This window comes from Oryza glaberrima, chromosome 12 (assembly GCF_000147395.1).
Source record: "Oryza glaberrima chromosome 12, OglaRS2, whole genome shotgun sequence".
Classification (NCBI taxonomy): Eukaryota; Viridiplantae; Streptophyta; class Magnoliopsida; order Poales; family Poaceae; genus Oryza; species Oryza glaberrima.
The window spans coordinates 23,328,477-23,347,712 of record NC_068337.1 but is presented as its reverse complement, the minus strand read 5'-3'; the positions used below and the strand labels follow the sequence as shown (position 1 = coordinate 23,347,712).

At 38.8% G+C, this 19,236-nt stretch overlaps 3 protein-coding genes across 5 annotated transcripts; 2 read left to right on the top strand and 1 right to left on the bottom strand.

Moving 5' to 3' along the window:
• The first annotated feature begins 2,445 nt into the window (after positions 1-2,445).
• On the top strand, positions 2,446-6,452 carry LOC127756445 (WPP domain-associated protein-like). Its single transcript, XM_052281777.1, has 5 exons — positions 2,446-2,887; positions 3,604-5,042; positions 5,295-5,421; positions 5,682-5,783; positions 5,908-6,452. Exons 1-5 carry the CDS (start codon positions 2,870-2,872, stop codon positions 5,959-5,961), a joined length of 1,740 nt encoding a protein of 579 aa, XP_052137737.1. The 5' UTR covers positions 2,446-2,869; the 3' UTR covers positions 5,962-6,452.
• A 1,334-nt stretch (positions 6,453-7,786) lies between these two features.
• LOC127758003 (GDP-L-galactose phosphorylase 2-like) lies at positions 7,787-11,802 on the top strand. The gene is made up of 8 exons (XM_052283600.1): positions 7,787-7,949; positions 8,718-9,161; positions 9,553-9,668; positions 9,750-9,809; positions 10,164-10,388; positions 10,477-10,659; positions 11,114-11,365; positions 11,460-11,802. The coding sequence occupies exons 2-8, from the start codon at positions 9,089-9,091 to the stop codon at positions 11,655-11,657; spliced, it is 1,107 nt and encodes a 368-aa protein (XP_052139560.1). The 5' UTR covers positions 7,787-7,949; positions 8,718-9,088; the 3' UTR covers positions 11,658-11,802.
• Positions 11,803-14,975: 3,173 nt separating this feature from the next.
• On the bottom strand, positions 14,976-17,622 carry LOC127756506 (uncharacterized). 3 transcript variants are annotated; one of them, XM_052281850.1, is made up of 2 exons: positions 17,266-17,622; positions 14,976-16,338 (listed from the first exon to the last, which is right to left on the bottom strand). In XM_052281850.1, exon 2 carries the CDS (start codon positions 16,328-16,330, stop codon positions 15,236-15,238), a length of 1,095 nt encoding a protein of 364 aa, XP_052137810.1. In that variant the 5' UTR covers positions 16,331-16,338; positions 17,266-17,622; the 3' UTR covers positions 14,976-15,235. The 3 variants fall into 3 exon arrangements, with proteins under 3 accessions (XP_052137810.1, XP_052137809.1, XP_052137808.1); XM_052281849.1 differs by having other exon boundaries at positions 14,976-16,451; positions 17,266-17,621; XM_052281848.1 differs by having other exon boundaries at positions 14,976-16,451; positions 17,261-17,620.
• Between the last annotated feature and the right edge of the window lie 1,614 nt (positions 17,623-19,236).

Below are 19,236 nucleotides of genomic sequence, written 5' to 3'. Positions count from 1 at the left end.
TGTGAGTTTTCGTGTCCAACGTTTGACTGTCCGTCTTATTTAAAAAATAAGTCACGTATAAATTATTATTCATATTTTATTATCTAATAGCAACAAAAATATTAATAATAAAAAAATCAAATAAGACGAATAAAAAATCTACAATTACATTTAAAATGGGACGAAGGGATTATACCCTCTCTCTAGATTTACAGTGCTAGGTAGCAGGAGTACTGACTTGGTTGTCCTAAACATCAATTAATTTTGTCCCCAGGAAGTACCTTTTTACGGTGAAATACTAAAAGTCACATTTATGAGTGTATACGAAATCGTACGACATACGGCGATTACATCAGAAATTGAAGATGAAAAAGATAGGATTAATAATGAATGGCACACGGAAAAGGAAAGGAAAGGGTCAGAACACGGCTCACTACTAATAACTGGATAGGAAACGACTGACCAGAATTCAATGGAGATCTACTGTATAACACCAAGAAAAGGACAGTGAATGGAAAAAAAAAAGGCAAACATATTATATTTAGAGTAGTAGAATCTTATTGATTTCTTCTAAAAAAATATCCTTGTTATTATTTTTTTGCCTGTGGGGATTAGAAGAGACAAACATGAACATCTGTATCGAGCCCAACATCATCAGTGCTTGAATAAATTAAGGTAAAGCACTAGAGTGCTTGACCTACTTAAAGTCTCTACTTAAATTACTAAGACTAACACTAACCATTCAGAATGAGCTTTAAATAATTATGGAGTAAGTAGGACTGTACTCACCCTGTTTCAAAATATATAAAACATAAGAAAATTTAAAATTCTTTGTGTACCTCTAAAAATTTATCTAATCCAACAATTGCTCTATATAATATTATTATTGTGTTCTAAATGTACAATAGCTGTGGATAATTTTCAGCTCTACTTAAGCTCAGAAGCTGAAGAATTTGACCTACTTGCTATTGATATACACTCTCCTTATCTCTCTAAGCATAATAAGCTACTATTCAAAGTTGAAATAAACTCATCTGCAATTTCATAAAATAAATACTCGCTTCATTTCAAGATATACGACGCTGTTTACTTTTTCGCATAACATTTGACCATTCTTTTTTGAGTAAAGTCCATCACCGGTATCTAAACTTGTACCGATGTGTCATCCCAGTCCCTAAACTCGCAAATCGACCGTTCAGGTCCTCAAACTTGTTCGACTGTGTCATCTCGGTCCCTAAACTTGCAGATCACTCGTTTAGATCCTCCAACTTGTTCAATTGTGTCACCCCGGTCTCTAAACTTAGATTTGAATATCATCTGGGTCAAATAGGACGGTCTAAAGACTTTATATTTAAAAATAATTCATAATTTTTTCATGTGAACTGTAATGAAGACAAACTTTATATCAAACTTGTAGTCCTCGACGCGATCTACAACTTTGTAGTTGAATTTTTTTTTATTTTAAGTCATTTTTTGTCCCAAAATATAATTTTAAAATTAAAATTTCAAAATCTATAAACATGCAACAATATTTTGGGACCCTAAACAGTTTTAGTTCAAAAACTTTTCAACTACAAAGTTGTAGGTCGCGTCGAGGGCTACAATTTTGATATAAAGTTTGTTCATTAGAGTTCACATGAAAAGTTATGAATTATTTTTTGATATAAAGTTTTTAGACCGTCCTGTTTAGGAACCGGGTGACACAACTGAACAAGTTGGAGGACTTAAACGAGTGATCTGCAAGTTTAGGGATCGGGATGACACAGTCGAACAAGTTTGAGGATCTAAACGGTCGATTTGCGAGTTTAGGGACCGGGATGACACAGCGATACAAGTTTAGGGACTGGTGATGGACTTTACTCTTCTTTTTTTTCTTTCATAAAATGATATAAACATCATTTATTTAGTTATGACTTGTTTTATCATCAAATAAAATATAATCTTAACTTATACTTTTATATATTTATATTAAAATTTTAAATAAGACGAATAACCTATATACATTTTAAAAAGGACGTAGTACAATTATTTTCACATGACATCCTGCATGAGGAGCTGGGAGCGCAAAAATAACACAAGCGAGAAAAATAAAAATAACAATAAAAAGTTGAGTTCCAGCAAGAAAAAGAAAAAAAAAGTGGAAGCAGCACGAATCTCAAAGCAGTGGAGCGGGTGGCCCGTGACATCCCCGACAAAGCCCCAATGCAACCTTTTTTTTTTATTTTTTTAGAGAAGGGTATTTTTTTACCCGGCCTCTACATCCAACCGGATATATACGGCCATTGAAATAGGGAACTTAGCCCCGTAAACAACTCAATCTAAAATTCGCTCCATAGAAGATTTGAATTCAGAATCTTGGGATACTAGTCAGGTCACTGTAACCACTGTGCTACAAGCCCTTTCAGCCCCAATGCAACTAATCCCCCCTCCCCTCGCTAATACGCTCTCTGTCCCTGCAAACACGCTTCCTGCCTCCTCTCATTATCACCCTCTCTCTCTATGCAGCAACCACCTCCATTATCTCTCTCTCTCTCTCTCTCTCTACAGTTCTTGCCAACTTCCAATCTTCCATTCCCAACCGCTTCTCTCCAATCTCCACACAGATGTCACTGCAACCTCCTCTCTATCTCTCTCTCTCTCTCTTGGTTTTCCGCTAATTAACCGCAGGGAGCGTGCGAAATTTAGCGTGAGAAATTAAGTGATTGATTGAGAGATAGTAGTGGGGGTGGAAAAAGGAGGCGCCTTTAGTGGAAAAAGCTGCTCCTTTTTTCGCTTCTTCCTCCGCTCCCATTTCAATTTCGTGCGTGTGGCTTTCTCCTCTCCGCGTTTTGGTTTCCCGCGCGCGGAGGAGGGAAAGATTTTGCCGTGTTCTTGCCGGCGGCGAGCCGCCATGGAGGCGGCCGAATCCGTGAGTGTTCCTTCCTCGTGAACCCATTGGGAATATCGTGCATTTCTTCTTTATTCGTTTCTTGGTTCTTTCAGGTCGGTTGGTTGGTTTAAGTTTTGAATTTCTGGTTCAGTTCTGAGTCTGATACGGTGTAATTGATTCGATTCAGTTCAGTTATTTATAGCTGTAGTAGTTCTTAGTTTGTCTTCCTGCCAGGTGGTTGTCTTGCAGATATGCGTGTGCAGTTTTTTTTTTCTTTTTCTTGAGCAGATTATGCAGTAGATATGAAGTTTTTAAACTTGGGGAAATTCGTTGAGTATGTACTATATGTAGATATATAGTCGACAAATTTGTAGACTTTTAGCGTGCAATTTACTTAAAGCAAAGAATAAAAGGTCAACTGAATCTCTGGTGAATATCAGTTGGCATCGTCAAATTTCTCCAATTCTCCTAGTTTTATGAGAAAATCTCATCTTTTAGTCAGTCTTTAAACAGTTTGGACCTCTAATTTGTAACAATTTCCTACATTAGGTTTGATGCACGTGCTAAGAGAAGTTCTTGACTTTTATGCGCATTTTCTTCTGGAATTTGGAGTGTTGAATGGCAACATTTTGACTTCACTATAATTATCTCTTCGACATTATCTAAAAAAAAACTCTCTTGGAGTTTGCATTGTGGAAAACAATCCCATAAGTTAGACTAACTTTAATTTGTATGGTTTTGCAATCTTTCACCAGTTGGAGTATGAGCTGCAGAAGGAGGTCTCCAACATCATGATCCAGAGCTACATTACTAGCATGCGTCGAGAGTTCGAGACAAAGTTATGGGAGAATCAGAACTGCATTAGTACCTTGAACAAAAACTGGAAGGAAAAGATATCTAAGATTGCCGCACTGCGAGATGAACTCAGTACTATTTACAGTGTTGTATCAGCTTCAGAATCTGGTGTGTTTTCTTCTCATGGTAGTCACGAAAAGGTCGAAGAGCTCAACTTTTTGAAGATGAAGGATGATAACGAGTCATCAATCACAGAGAGAACTACAGATTCAGGTGAGCTCATGTTTGATATCCCGGACTTCTCACTCTTAAAGCACATGCCAAGTGAAGAAGTCACAAATTTTCTAAAATCAGAATGGCTGAAGTTGCGAAGACAGCACGAGTCTGAATTGCATGAGAAAACAGAAGAGTTGTTTAGGCTAAAAAGGGAATTTGCGAAAGATATAGCTTTGTTGCCTTCTAGGAAAGAGAGAGAACTTGAAATCATCAAATCAAAGTTGCTTCAAAGCATTTCAAAATTGGATGAAATCACCTCGAGAGAAGATAACCCTTATTGTGATAATTATGATGATGCCGAGGTTTGCGGATTTGAGGACAGAATCGGCTCTTTACTTCATGAAAATGAACAACTACAAGGTTTGCTAGCTGACAAAAAAATGGTGGCTAAACATCTGTCTTTACAAGTATTAGATGCAGAGAGGAAAATGGCACAGCACTCGTTGTCCGAGTTAAAACTTGTGAAACAAGTTGAGAAGCTTAGCCATGAACTTGAAGATTTAAAGATTGAGAGCCACATTAAAGATTTATTTGAGCTGTCGACATTAAGAGAAGTTTTTGATAATTATGAGAATCATATTGATGATGCTAATCAGGAGGAGACCTTCCTCAGAGAGTTGCTTGTAGAAAAAGAAGAGCAGTTGAGTATTATGTATGAAGACAGACAGAAGCTAAAGTATGAAAACAATCAACTTGTAGCAATTGCAGGATCAACATTAATGCAGCACCATGAGCAAGTCAACTTGGTTAATGACCTTACCAATTTTAGGGAGAAGGTGTGCGAGCAAGAGTTGTTGATCTTAGAGTCCAAGAGTGAGTCTAATTCAATGAAGAGTAGCTTGTATGAGGCTTTGCAGCAAATTAATGTATGCAAGCAAGAGATACATGGTCTGACTGACAACTTAACTGCCATGTCTATTGCTTTGGAGGAAGCCAAAGAACAGAATGCCTCACTTGATGCCACCATCCAGGAAATGAAGAAAACATCGGCGCCAAGCATTAACAGTCATAAGGGACAAGCAGGGCACCTAGAATATGCCCTTGTTAGTATGGAGAAGTTATCTAAATCATACAGCGATTTTGAAAGCAGATTGGCTCAAAGTATGAAGAGAAATGAAATTAGGTATGTAAATTAATTAATATCCTTGAATATTTGTTATGGTCGTTTTTGTTTACTTAGAGCAATACTAGATAAGTTAGGCTCACTTGTCTGACTACTTGAACTCATCACTTAATGTATTGTAATATTCTGCATGTTAGTGAATGCTAGCTAAGTTAAATTGTCCACTTCATATTTTGGCATATATTATTCCCATGCAGGTTGACTAGTATAACTTGCCAATTATTGAGTTCTTTGTTTTTTATTCCCATGCAGGTTGACTAATATAATTTGCCAGTTTAACCCACTGGTGCAGCAAGTTGCTGTATTAAAGAAAAAAGAATTCTGGTATAAACAGATACTCGAGATTAAATGCTCTAATCTCCAGAAAGCAGAAGCTGAGGTTTAACCTTCTCTTTATGCTCTTTCTATTTTCTGTTCATTTCACTTTTAAACTTCTAAGAAACATTTTTTCCTTGAAAACTATAGTTGATTTTCAGCTTCTAGGCACGAAGTAGTGATCACATGATGCTTGAATTTTATCGAAAATAATAAGCGAAGTATATAGAGACTAAAGCACAATAATATTTATTTTACAAAATAAAGTTTTATTCATGTGACAATAGCATTCATTCATTCAACCTTTTTACCATTGTGACCCAGGTTGATATACTTGGGGATGAAGTTGATGCTCTTCTTAGTATTCTTGGGAAGATCTACATAGCACTTGATCATTATTCTCCTGTATTGAAGCATTATCCTGGGGTAAGACAATTAATCCATAAATCTCCTGACAACAATTTAGCACTTTTTGTTGATGTCCTGAATATGCTTTTCTTTTCTGTCAAGATTCAATATAAAGACGTTTTTCCTTTCATATTGCTTTCAGGTTACAGAGATTTTGAATCTGGTTCAGAAAGCATTGAAAGGAGAAAGTATTTAGTAGGATCAGGAAAAACCTTAACACTATTCATGAAAAGGCTTGACATGGATAGAATTATGACTGAGATTTTTCAATACTTCAGTTACCTGATTGCCGTAGGCAAATTTTTTTTGCATTGTCTCACAGGGAAGAAAGATTAAGATGTTAACACACAAAGGCAAAGCATAGTAAACTAGCTAGCTACCATTGTTCCATTGATAGGGTTACCAACCGCATCTGTTGATTTATATGATTGTATCAGTGTTCAGTTAGTGGTGTTGTGAGTACAGTAGTACAGGCTTATAGGGTCTATTTGTATTGGTTGTAGTTTCAGGTTTCACTGTGAGTAGTTTACTTGTCTGCATGCAACAAAGTGCAGCTTGCTATAGTTATAGATGGTTTTGTCAGTGATCTTTTTTAGATGGCTTTGTAAAGATTCTTTGTGGAATGGAAGGCAGTAGGTAGGAGTTGTAATATCAGGTGGCTAATTAATGAAATCTGTGTATTCAGTTGATCCTTGCGTCTCCTGGTATTCTGAAATAAAACTGTGCAAATGCAAGTGTAAAGTGTGATATTACAAAGTCTCTCAACTGACCATGAAAATAATAAAAGAAAAAAAGGGAAATAACTGTCATTTATGGTAAATATCCCACAAAACATTTCTAGTTACAGGCATTTTCTGCACGGATCAATACAAAAGTGTAATAAATAAACAACTATTTTTTAATTAAAAAGTGAACAAAACCGTGAAGCACATGCAGAATCAAGAAGCCAAGTACCAGTTTACCTCCGTTTCAGGCAGCTAGAACTAGTTAATGTCTCCCTGTCTGGGGTATGATTAGCACATGTATCACATGTTGCTCAGGTTAGAGCAAGGCACTGAATAGATTAGCTATAAAATTACTCTAATTTTTCCCTCCTCTCTCTTTCTATTACTATGATTTTAATATATGTCTTCGAGTATGTATATAGTTAGCTCTTGCTTTAGAGTTAACGCTTCATATTTTTGTTTCTCTCTTTCTCGTATGGGCTTATAGTTAATTTATGGCTAACTATGCTCCTCTAAATCCAACTCAATGGATTGCATTTTTTTTATCAAAAAGTCTCTCCCTTTGTGAAGCACGGGAGACTTCAATATCCTACAACCACTGAACGTATATGCCATCTCACATCGAGATTCTCTATATGCAGATGACCTAATGCTCTTTCTTTCTCCCTTGACACATGAAAGGCATTAAGATATTCTTGTTTGTTTTAGAGTTGCATCAGAACTCTTCACTAACTTTGACAAGTGATTGAAATTACGCCGATCTACTGCATGGGGAGCGACCTGCTAGCAATACATGATGTCTTCCCCTTTATTATGGCCGAGTTCCCGTGCAAGTATCTAGGTATCCCTCTTTCCATCAAAAAGATCCTTTCAACAACTTGTCGACAAGATCCACAATCATCTACTGATTTGGAAGGGTCTATGTGTCTTTTTTATCATTCCGATGCATCCCTATATGGCGATTTTGTTGCTTAATTGGGTTCTGAAGGCCATTGGGTTGCCACGGTTTCAAGCAGCCAAAAACTATCTTTATGGAATGTTTTTCAAAGAAATATTCTTTTAGAACGTTTCGACATATGACAAATTGATGTAGATGGATAGATGAGTTAAGGATGGTCTAAAGTGCTACCAGGGTAAATTTATTCAATTCAAAATGAAAATATTTGTTAAGGGTAGTCCAAACAAAAAAAAAGTAATAAAATACGGTAAAAGTGAAATTTACTCGTGATTTAACAAGGCTTAAGATTTTCACCGCTGGGGAGCACTGTAGATAAGGCCGAAGAAGAGGAGAAGAGAGCGGCCGAGAGGGAGGCGTCCGCACGTTTCACGGTCTCTTTCTCCCTCCTCGACCAGCCGTCCACACGTCCACTTCCCCATCTCCTCCTCCTCCTCCTCCCCCCTTCCTGCCCTTGGGTCAGACGACGACCGCGCGCACTCTGCCGCCGCCGATTCATTCTTGGTACCAATTCTTTACCCCAACCCTTCTTCTTGATCCGATGCAATTTCTTGGGTTCCTGTTCATGCATGTTTTTTTTTTTTTTTTACCTTTACCGCCGATTCTTGGTTTGGTGGTGTTTGGATTGGGCGAGATTGGTGGCGGATGTGGGAAAATTTTGGTATTGATTGGTCCAATCTGGATTTGTGGGGGGAAAGATTGGGTTTTGCACCGTGGTGTGGAGCAATCTGGTAGCTTCTACGGTTGTCACGTCCCAATTTTATTGGGTTAGAATTCTGATGATAGTGTGTGTTCAAAGGCTTCTGGTTTTACACACCTGATGCGGCAATACATGCAAAAGAAGGAAAAAAATCTACCTTTGTGTTATACATACTCTAATTGCTATATTTTCCTCGATTGTTTTGAAGAATGTGCATAGGTGTCTACCTTTTTGGACAGTAATAAGAATTCTTCAGCGTTAGATATTATGTTGCATAAAGATATGTGAATATAATCCAATATACACTGTGATTTCAGAAGTCACTACCTTTACTTGAGACAAATTTATGTATTCCCCTCTTTGCTTACAAGTGTCCAGGTGTATTAGGAGACTGATCTGTTTGGAGTATCTCTACAGTGTTTTGGCATATGAATATAGTATATTTATGCGAATTCTTCATGCAACCATAGATCCACTCATGGATTGTTTTTCTTTTAATGCTCAAAACTCATTTTCAGATTGACTACTCCTTTTAAGTGCTCGATTTGATTCTGACTTCTATCATGTGCCAGATTGCCCTGTGAGGCTGCATAAAGGCTCCATCATAATCCAAGAACTTGTTGGAGGCTCCTAAAGAATAACCAAGTTGGTCTTGCTCAGGTGGTTAGCTGGTCCGGTAGGGCTGGCTTGAAAAGAGCAACCACGGCTCCAAAGAAAGGATCCCGTGTTGCACTAAGAAGGGGAACACAATGTGCCCATCGCTTTCCTAAGTTTCTTCTTGCGTCCCCTTCTTTCCACGGTGGTCGCGGTGCCCTCCCATCTGCAGGGGGGCATCCTTCTGATTTGACCTACCTTGCCGGTGGTGGTGCTGTTCAAGTCTGAATTAGGCTTTAGCATTGTAGATATTTTTTTAGTAGTAGTACAGATATTAAGCATTGTAAGTATGGTATCAACCACGGAGTTCAAAGGTGAATATTCGTTGCCAAGCAAGAAATCTCCTCTTGATCAATTTGAAGGTAAGCAATAATTGTCTATCTGATCCATGCTGTTCTTTACTCCTATATTCTGAGTTATATCTATTCCCTGCAAAAACGTTACCTGCTCGGAGTGCTCGCTACTCAAGTGTGACACTGAAAACACAGCAATATCACAATAGAATTAGCCTGTGTAAGCTGAATAATATTGCATTTGCAATAAAATTCTGTGTTACACGACATGAGTCAGATAAGCTAGCTGTTTTGCAGTTTTAATTCATGATAAATGCCTTCCTTCTACAAGGGTTAGTTTAGAATGAGAACACCAAAATAAGTTCTCAGAAGCACGTCGAATAAATTTAGAATAACAGCATAGGTTCAGTTAAGTTTTATCCTTAATATTGCAATAGTCATGAACTCTTTGGATTTTCAGGTGTGAAGACACATCTTTACCGTCTCGGTGCAGAACATGAAAATGGCACCCTCAAAAGCTTTGCATATACTGATCAGGGCAGCCCAAGTTTGCTTGATACAATCATTCTTTCTCAGGTTTGTATCATCCAGGATTCCACATCATTTTCAGAGTTCTCGTTGCCCCATTTGTAATACATGGATTTTCCTTTGTAACAGTGGGAGGATTATGCTTGGAAGGGCCATTTTGGATATGACGTAACTGCTTGCAATCTCAAGGTGCTTACTGGATCTTTTTGTTCATCCATCTCTTCCAAAGTTGGATGATAGAAAATTATTAAATTCCTTTTGTTTATAGTGGTTTATGATATGCAATCCATAAGTAAAATTGGCATGCTTAAGTTGCTTTTTGAACACGATATAATTAAACATTTTTCTTTTGGATATATAACCACCTCCCTACTATCCGTCCATCATTAATAGGCATTCAGAGGCTTTGCATGGCTGTGAAACCAATATTATTATTTCCATTATAAAAAAAAGGATGCCAGCCCAGTTAGCAATATCTCTAGGTCAATGTGATGCCCTTAGACATGAACTTGATTGTAACAATGTGTTTGCCTGTTTCTGCAGGTTGTTGAAGGTGGATGGAGTTTTGTTGTTCAGCTGAATGATAAGTGGAATTCATGTGTCCTCAAGGAACATGACAAGTTCCTTGAACCTGTTGGATGCCTGAAGCCAAACTGTATGAATAGTTATGATGAATTGCTTCTGTGCATTGCTCAAGGTGACAAGGATATACCTGAAGTTGTTCCTTCAACAAAACCACCAAAGGATGGACTACTGCTGATTGCAAATGTAAGTTGCAGGATGAGCTTCAAATAACTCGTGCCTTACCTTCCTCTATATAACTGCTAGTTGACACCTGCATTTTCTCGTTCTGAAGGCATATCCTGTTGAATATGGTCATATCTTCTTGGTCCCAAGCGCAACCAATCAGCTATCCTTCTTCTGGGACAAAAGGATGTTTAGTCTGATTGCAAGGATTGCCTCTGAAGTAAATAGTGCAGCATTCCGGGTTTTCTTTGATAGTTGCACATCCACGATGCCAGACCACATGTTTTTTCAGGTAATACTGTCTAGTTCTGATGCTCAAAGAACTTTCTATTACTTCCATCATGCGTTATTCACTTAAGCATCCTGTATCCCTGTTTGATGGAAGCAACATTCAGTTTTTTAAGTAGAACACTCATGTTTGAACTGCTATCCTGTACTTTTTGTTATAGTGTATCTCTAGTGTTTGCAGCATATATCAATATTTAATCTTTGCCTTTTGTTGTTTGTAATCTTCTACTTTAATTTGCTATGATATGTAAGATTGTAAACAGTACATTTGAATACAGCCATGATATCCTGTACCGTTTGCCTTTTGAATGGTTTAATGTTCGGTATGGAAACTAGTGAGTGAATAAGTTCTCTGTAATAATATGTAGCTGAGATACTGTAATTCTCTACTTGCAAAGGTTGTGTGAAGGAGAATTTATTTATTTATTTATTTTTTTGCAAAATTATAAAAATCACAGGCTTGTTACTTCGCAAACCCGTTGCCAGTGGAGTCTGCATCAACTGTTGCAATTTACCACGGCAAAGCCACATCAGCCGTTCACCTGTATGAAATAATTGATTATCCTATGAAGGCTCTTGTGTTCACTGGCAAGGACGTAAACACGCTTGCCAATTTTGTCAGTGAAGTATCTTTAACTCTGCATGACAATAATACTGCGTACAGCCTGCTGATCTCCAACAATGGCACAAAGGTTTTCTTGTTTCCACAGGTGAAACTCGTTGATCTGCAGTGTTTCCTTTGCAAACTTTTTTTGTTTCAGCAACCAATAAGAGGATGAATACTGTTAATATCTTTGGCTTTAGGTGAAGAATCTGGCTACTGGATGTTGTCTTTCTGCCTGGGAGTGCAGTGGCTACTTCATTTATCGCGCCAAGTACGATTTTGACAGAGCTTCTGAGAATGAAATTTCCAACAGAATGGCGTCAGTCACACTCCAAGATGGCGCATTCGAGAACCTGAAGAATCTTTGCTGCGCTGTTGCTGATGATCTTGTTATGTAAAAGCTTGTGAAAGAATCAAAACCACAATAATAAAACCGTGTGAGGGTGGTCCACTTGTTATGTCTATAGCATTTTAATGCATGGATGATGGTAATTGAACCTATGTCTGAACATTTGGATTGATCAATGGAGCATGCTGTTCTTATGGTGAATCAATTGTGAAATGTGAATTATGTGTTGTCTTATTGTCCATATTTCTGGTCATTTTGAACATGATCTTATTTACCGAGGAGCAATTAATTAGTGTCTATTTTCTGTCCTACCTATATTAAATACCTTTTGAACTTGCCTTTTGAACTTGGCATTTCTCACTGGGAAGTAGAAACCACAGCAGCATTAACCAGGGACAAGGAGTAAAAATAAAACTACCATGACCAACCTCTCTACCAATTCTCTCCTTTAAACTCCCAATCCCTTTCTATAAGGTTGCCAATCTTTTATTTGGTAAAGGTAGTGCACATGACAAGGCATTTAGATGTTAGAGATTTGTTTAGGCACGTAAATAAGAAATTTCTTCCCAACTCTCACCACCTACCTAGGTAGTTAAAAACACGAGTTCCTTCCACAATTTTCAATCCATACATGTCCCCTGATAAAAACCGTTAATAACCCTATCCCTCTAAGGCTTATTTGGTTTATAGGATTTCCAAATCAAGGGAATAGAAAAAAAACTAAGATGTCACATGCACTCCATTCCTTATGAATTTTTCCTAGAGGTTTTACCTCATTCTAAGAATCCTATGAAATTTGGAACTACAATTCTTAGGAATTTGGTATGATCCATTCCTATGGAATGAATGATGCGTATGTGAAAAGAACTCCTAATGTTTCAATTCGTACAATAATCCTATGAAAATCCTCTGAACTGAATGAGCCCTAAACTTTCAATCCCTCCTTAAAAACTTCACCCAACCAAACTCACCTTAGTAGTATACTCACATGAAAAATTAATTAATATATTCGACAAGTGAAATTTTCATTGGGTCCACAGGAAATTTGGACTCGTCTAAAATGTTCATTAATTTATCGAACGACAGAAATTTTCATTCTACCCACAAAATTTCTTCAACGACATGAAATTTGGAACTGGAGGGAGTAGCACCTTTTTTTTTTGTATACGGCCTTATCTTTTCGCTAATGCTAATGCTTATCAGTCAACTTTTGAATTTTCAACTTTAAATTTAGAGCTGATTTTGTTTTTTTTTTTCATCGAAGTTTATTTTTCAGTCCTTACTTTTAGATCGCTAAGAACACATAGATAAGAGTTTTATTCACAAATTATTATTCGTTTGAAAATGTGCCGTTTGGTTTATTACACGAATAAGAGAAATCCCCGGTCAAGTTTAACAGCCGTTGGAATGTTGGATCAGGCGCTTACGGCATGGATCAATGAAGTGTGCTCTTTTGCAATAGAGCCCCTCAGAAAACCCGAATTGTGGTACATGGGGGTTCGTAGCCAAATTCTCCGAACCCCCTCGCTGCCAATGACATGAGACCACCATTTTTTTTAGCTGAAAATTCATCTCCGAGATACCGACCAGCTTAATTCTAGATAGCTTAATTCTAGATTTGTTGTATTAGGATGAGTCACATCCAATACTATATTAGTTTTTTATGGGACGGAGGAAGTAGGTAGCTTAATGCGCCGCCGGCCGGTACTCCGGTGATCACTGGCAATCGGCCGGCCAGCTTAAAGGGGATAATATATTTTTCGTCCTGACCACAGAAGAATCTATCTCAAGTTCAACATCCTGTCATTGCACGCATTACCATAATTTCTCCTCTTCCTGATCTTTTTTATTTACAATCAACTGAAACATCAGTTATCATCATCACCAGCAGCAGCAGGAGGAGGATGAGGAGGATCCACTATTTTGAGCTGCATTTCTCGTTGCAGATGCAGCGGACGAAGAGGTAGAAGAAGATGCAATAGCCACCATCGGCGCCCTCGTTGTCGCAGTGCTCCCTGCACGGCCCTTTCCTGCAGAACAGCGACTTGTACGTCCTGCTGAAGAAGGTGTCGCCGCAGCCTTCTGTCCTCACTGTCCCTGCAAACACACCTGCAATGCAAACCAAAAAAAAGTTTTCTTCTTTTTTCAGTGCCCAGATGATTCAGTTTCAGACTTTTAGTGCTGTGAATCCCATAAAGAACAATTATCAGGGATTGTTTCTAGATAACGGAAGCTTTTATTGAACTCAGACGATTACACATCAAGGTGGTAGAGCCATACTGAATAATTATTAGGGGTGTGTCGATGAAATCTCGATTCTATCGCAGTGTTGGAAATTTCGGACCGAAATTTCCGAAATTTCGGTCCCCTCCGATATGATATTAGTTTGGCCGAATTTTTTCAATTTTTCAAAGTTTTCATGAATTTGGATAATATTTGTTCAAATTCAATTAAATTTTGCTCAAAATTTCGGAAATTTCGGACCAAAATTTCCGAAATTTCGGTGACCCCCAATCAGAAGTCCCAAACCGAGAAAGTGAACCCTGTTCTATCGTACGGATTTTACAACTTTGAGATCTTAATTAAGGGGGTCTGGTTCTACGATTCTAGTAGGTATAGAATCTATGATTTTTACGATTATATGATTGCGATCCTACTTTAGAGACCTCCGATTCCGATTGGGGATCTTGATCGTGATTTTAACCAACCTTGATTATCGTGATGCGTTGGCAAAGTTCCTGCAGAGAAAAAGCTAGAGAACCCAATCCTACACTTGTTCTTCACTGAATGTCTGAATCAATGGAATCTTTGATGCTTTTTCGGATGAAATGAACATTATGCAGGAGTGGCATCATCAGCAGGAGTTGCATAGGTTATGAGTTTGTGAATGTTTATTACCTGAAGTTAACAGGAGTGGCATGATCAGCAGGAAGCACAAGCTTGACACCTTGAGGACCCCCATTTTCTTCTCCAGAATAAAGTTGAAGGAAGCAGAGCAGTGCAGAGGATATGATACAGAACATAAGACAATTTGTGAGCATCTTCTCTTCTTATAGCCACCGAGGATGAGAGAGATCTCAGGAAAAATGGAGAATATGACAAATATGGGATGATGCAATTCTAGCTGGGTGATGCAATTCCAGCTGGCTGATGCAATGCATTTTTATTGTACAATTCAAAGACTCAACCTTCATGCAGACCAGACTGTCCTGTTTAATTGATAACTAAATGAGGAGATGAGCATCATAAATTTGTACCAATTAACGCTCATATGAACAGTGCAACAGATGGTACAGTTCATCGAGGCCATTTTGCTTTTCTCAATAGCCAACAAACAATCCCCAACTGTTTGCGAAAATGGCCACAGTGAACCAAAAATGAGGCAATTTCTTGTTGCCATTCAGCCATTCTACCTTTAATATTTCTTCCTGTAAATTCTAGTGTTGAGTTGCTCATCACTACAAATACAAGGTAAAAACTCACTTACTGCCTACAACATCAAAATCCTACCACGCTATCTAAAAGTATTACTGTGTCATCAACAAAATTCGTCTGTTTCAGCAGAAGCAACAGTATCACGTCTAAAAGTTGTACTGTTGGCTAGCAAAGTTAAAGACCATCTCTGATTTAGCCTGGTCTCAAGCATCCACCAGGAAGCAAGAATCTGAACTTGTCAGCGTTCTTGATCAAATAGGAAGGCAGATGAACGGCAGATCCTGACTTTGGTATGGGTCCCATCTTCTTGAAGAGATCCTTGAATGTGTACTCTTCAGGCAGCATGTCAAACAGGTCCTCCCCATTACATATGACCCTCTGGATTCTGTCTGGATTTAGGAAGCTGTCCTGCTTCACCCGGTCTGCGTGGCTATATGCCTTCATCTTGAAAGCAAACTCCTTGATGTCCTTGAAGCAGAAGCTACAATGCCAGCCTGCATCAGCCAGCAGAAGGTTGCTCTGACGGGAGTGGCGGTACAATGTATGCTCAGTGAACACATGTGCTGTGGCCCTCCAGCTGTTGTAGTCTATAGGAAATTCAAAGGAGTACATATAGTTCTTCAGCTCGAGATGCATGACTTGCGGTATTCCATCACACCACTTGAGCAACTGCACCGTCTCAGGGCTAGGGATCTCATCAGCATCAGCCATGATCAATACATCCCCCACAGCAATGCCTGATCTTCGCAGCAGCATATTAAGCGCACGACGGTGGCCGGCCTCAACATGGAAGGGCTGACGGTGAGAACCGGGATCCATTTCCATGACAGGAAGCATGTCATACACGATCTTGGAGCCAGCAAATGCAAAGCGATTGATATTTTCCAAGAAAGAGAGTGACTTCGGGATGCCAGTGAATGTGGCATTAGCTTCAAGGATGACAAACCTGTCAACATACGGAAGGAGCTCACCGTAGCGAATTTCTAGAATATCAAGTTCATTACTGAAGAGGACAGCGTCAAAGACACGGCGAGGGGTGGGGAGGATACCCCAACCATGGAGCTGACAGAGCTGTGGCATGGAGATGTTGGGGGCATAGTAGTGTGGGATGCGGATAAATGGCTTAGGTGGTGTGTCCCACAGTGGCCGCAGAAGGTAAGAGATATTATGGAAATACTGGGTAACAACAATAACAGCCACTGAAAGAACTAGAACACATGGTATCAGCAACTTGAGCGAAGCAATTTTCCGTCTAGTTAGAGGTGGAAAAGGAGAGGCTCTAGCCATGAGAATATCTGTCTATGACAAAGACAGGAAATAGATGAGACTCTGATAAGCATAGATGAGAGGTGTCTCGGATATTCTCTATCCCTGGGAAGTGTAGCAAACTTCAGAAGGTGAAAGTAATCTGCATTATGCAAGAGACAGAAGAAAGTAAGCAAACAGAAAGAATAAGTGGCAGAACAAGCAATGTGATGCAAGTATCAATTAGAGAAAGTATTAATTTCGAAATAAGAAGAAAGAGATGAATTGCAGGTACACCCTTTATCTTCTAAATTTGTAATGCAACAGCCATGGATAGAAATGTAGTAGGACAGATAAACTATTATTGAATCATTTCAATAAGAAAGGGTCTTAAACTACATCATGTTCATGTATTCATGTGGTACTAAAGGAAGCAGCTTCTATCAGCACCTCATTTCTAACAATCCCCAACATGAAACATTTTCTATTTTAGAGGACAACAAACAATTAAAGATGATACAGTCATACTAATTTCAGAATTCAGACCTGTGTAGACCACACAAATGAGCATTCAGGCCTAGTACATTGGATCGCAACATTGGAAGACCATAACAAATCAGCCTTACAAATGAAGATCTAATCTCTATGCCCAGTTCGTTGAATGTATGCCCAAAACGCAATTCCATTTCAGCAACACAAACAAAATGAGAAAGCCCCTATTGCTACCCCAAAATCAAATCAAAAACAGCACCTTCACTACCCTTTTCTTCATTTGTTCATCAATAACAAACTGCAGTCTGCAGGCTGAGCATTACAACATTCCTAAAGATTAGAAACTGCCTCCAACCCTAAAGATATTGGCATCAAACATAACCAATCAGACAAGCACCGTAATAGCAGTCCTGCCAATCCTAGAGATCCATCCAAGATTTGCATAGCGAGATGTTGGGATGGCCAAAGAACAAGAATCACCTCACCGCGAGGACGAAGAAGAAGAAGAAGATGATGAAGAAGAAGCCTTCGACGTCTCTGCTCCACCGCCGCCGCCGCCGCCGCCGCGGCCTCCTCTACATCGCCCGGACGGTGCCCCGCCACCTTCTTCTTCTTCCTCCTGCTCGCATGTAAACCAACCTCTCTCCCTACTTCTCCTCCGACAATCTCTCCCTATCCTCCGCCTATTCCTGTCGCCCGCCATCCGCCATGGGAGGGGGAATCCGAGCTTTGCTGCTGCTAAAATTAGGCGCTAACAAATCTCCTCCTCTCTTCTTTTTTTTGCTTGCAGTGCTCTCACTCTTTTCCGTACTGCAAGAAGTGGAGGTGAAAGAAAAAGAAACTTAGGCTTCCAAACTTTTTCTTCAAACGTTTAGCTTTTTCATCACACCAGAACTTTACTATACATATAAACTTTTAACTTTTCCGTCAAATCATTTCAATTTCAACTAAACTTAAATTAAAAGAAAAAATGGTGGATGAGAAAAAGAATGGTGGATTGATGGATGCGGCGACGCAATTAATCAATCACACTTATTTCAATTTCAACTAACCTTAAATTAAAGAAAAAATGGTGGATGAGGAAAAGAATGGTGGATTGATGGATGCGGCGACGCAATCAATCAATCACACTTGCGCCACCATGAGCAGCAGCAGATTTCGCTTTGTTTTGGGAGGGGATCGTGGTGGGATATGCGATGATTGCTCAGCTTTGGGCGGCGCGGCACACTGAAGACTGGATTGGTACTAGTGCTGATTCTGATTCTCTGCATGGATCATCTGTGTAGCTAGCTTCACATGCCAATGTGACAATGACAGCATCACACATTCACACTCACACTCTTGAATCACGGCCCCATCGTTTGGCTTATTTAGGGAATAATCTAAACGGTATATTTGTAAATGAAAAATAATTTGGGAATAAAATTTTTATATACGTATTCTTAGCGATCTATAAGTAAAGGCTGAAAAATAAACTTCCATAGAACCCCCCAAAAAATATCAACTTTAAATTTAAGGTTGAAAATTCAAAATTTGGCTGATAAGTATAAGCATAAGCGAAAAGATGAGGTTGTCAGTGATCCCAACAAATATATTAGAGAAAAAGGAAAACATTAGAGAAAACTTGTGCCGAGAAAACAAAATTAAGGTAGATAAATGGGAAAATTGTAAATACCACTCTAAATGTCACCTTGTGCTTGAGATTCTATCCTATAAGATGATTCGTTGAGGATGCACCCTCCCCCCCTAATTCACCTTGGTTTGAGAAACCCAGATCGCTCGTACGAATATACTAATAGGTGAGAAGCCACGGATGCCACTCATATCGGCCATACCCTATATGATACAACCGTGGCATCCTCACCTGATGTCGAACACGCCGTTAGATGGTGGTGATCTTCGCATCTTGATCGTCGGAAGATGAGTTGTTATGTTTGCCTCATGGGATCGACGGCGGCTGGTTTTCTTCAGTAGATTCAAGACGAGAAAGATGAACTTGGTGCGACATTGTGTCGCTGAGAAAGAAGATGTCTTTGAGGATATGTCTATAAAAAGATGCGCTAAATCGTATAACACAATGGAAAGAGGGCAAACGAAAAAACGCGTGAACATCGGTAATTGGAGAGGAATATCCAAAAAGGTGAATTAGGAGGGGCATTTGCAATAAATTGTCTTGTAAGGGGTAGTCTCAAACTTCGGATGACATTTGGGATTTTCCTTTTTCTAAAAAAAATAGATAATTTGGATAAGTACTTCCTCCGTTCTCGAATATACGATACTGTTGACTACGGTCATCCCACTTTAACTATAAGTTACTTTTGAATAATTATACTATTAATTGATGAAATTTACTGTGTGGTTATAATTATTACGCCACATACTGCATATAACATGTTTATGAAGAAAAAAAAGGGTCAAGTTTATTCGATAACAGGGGATGTATCATAATCTTGGAC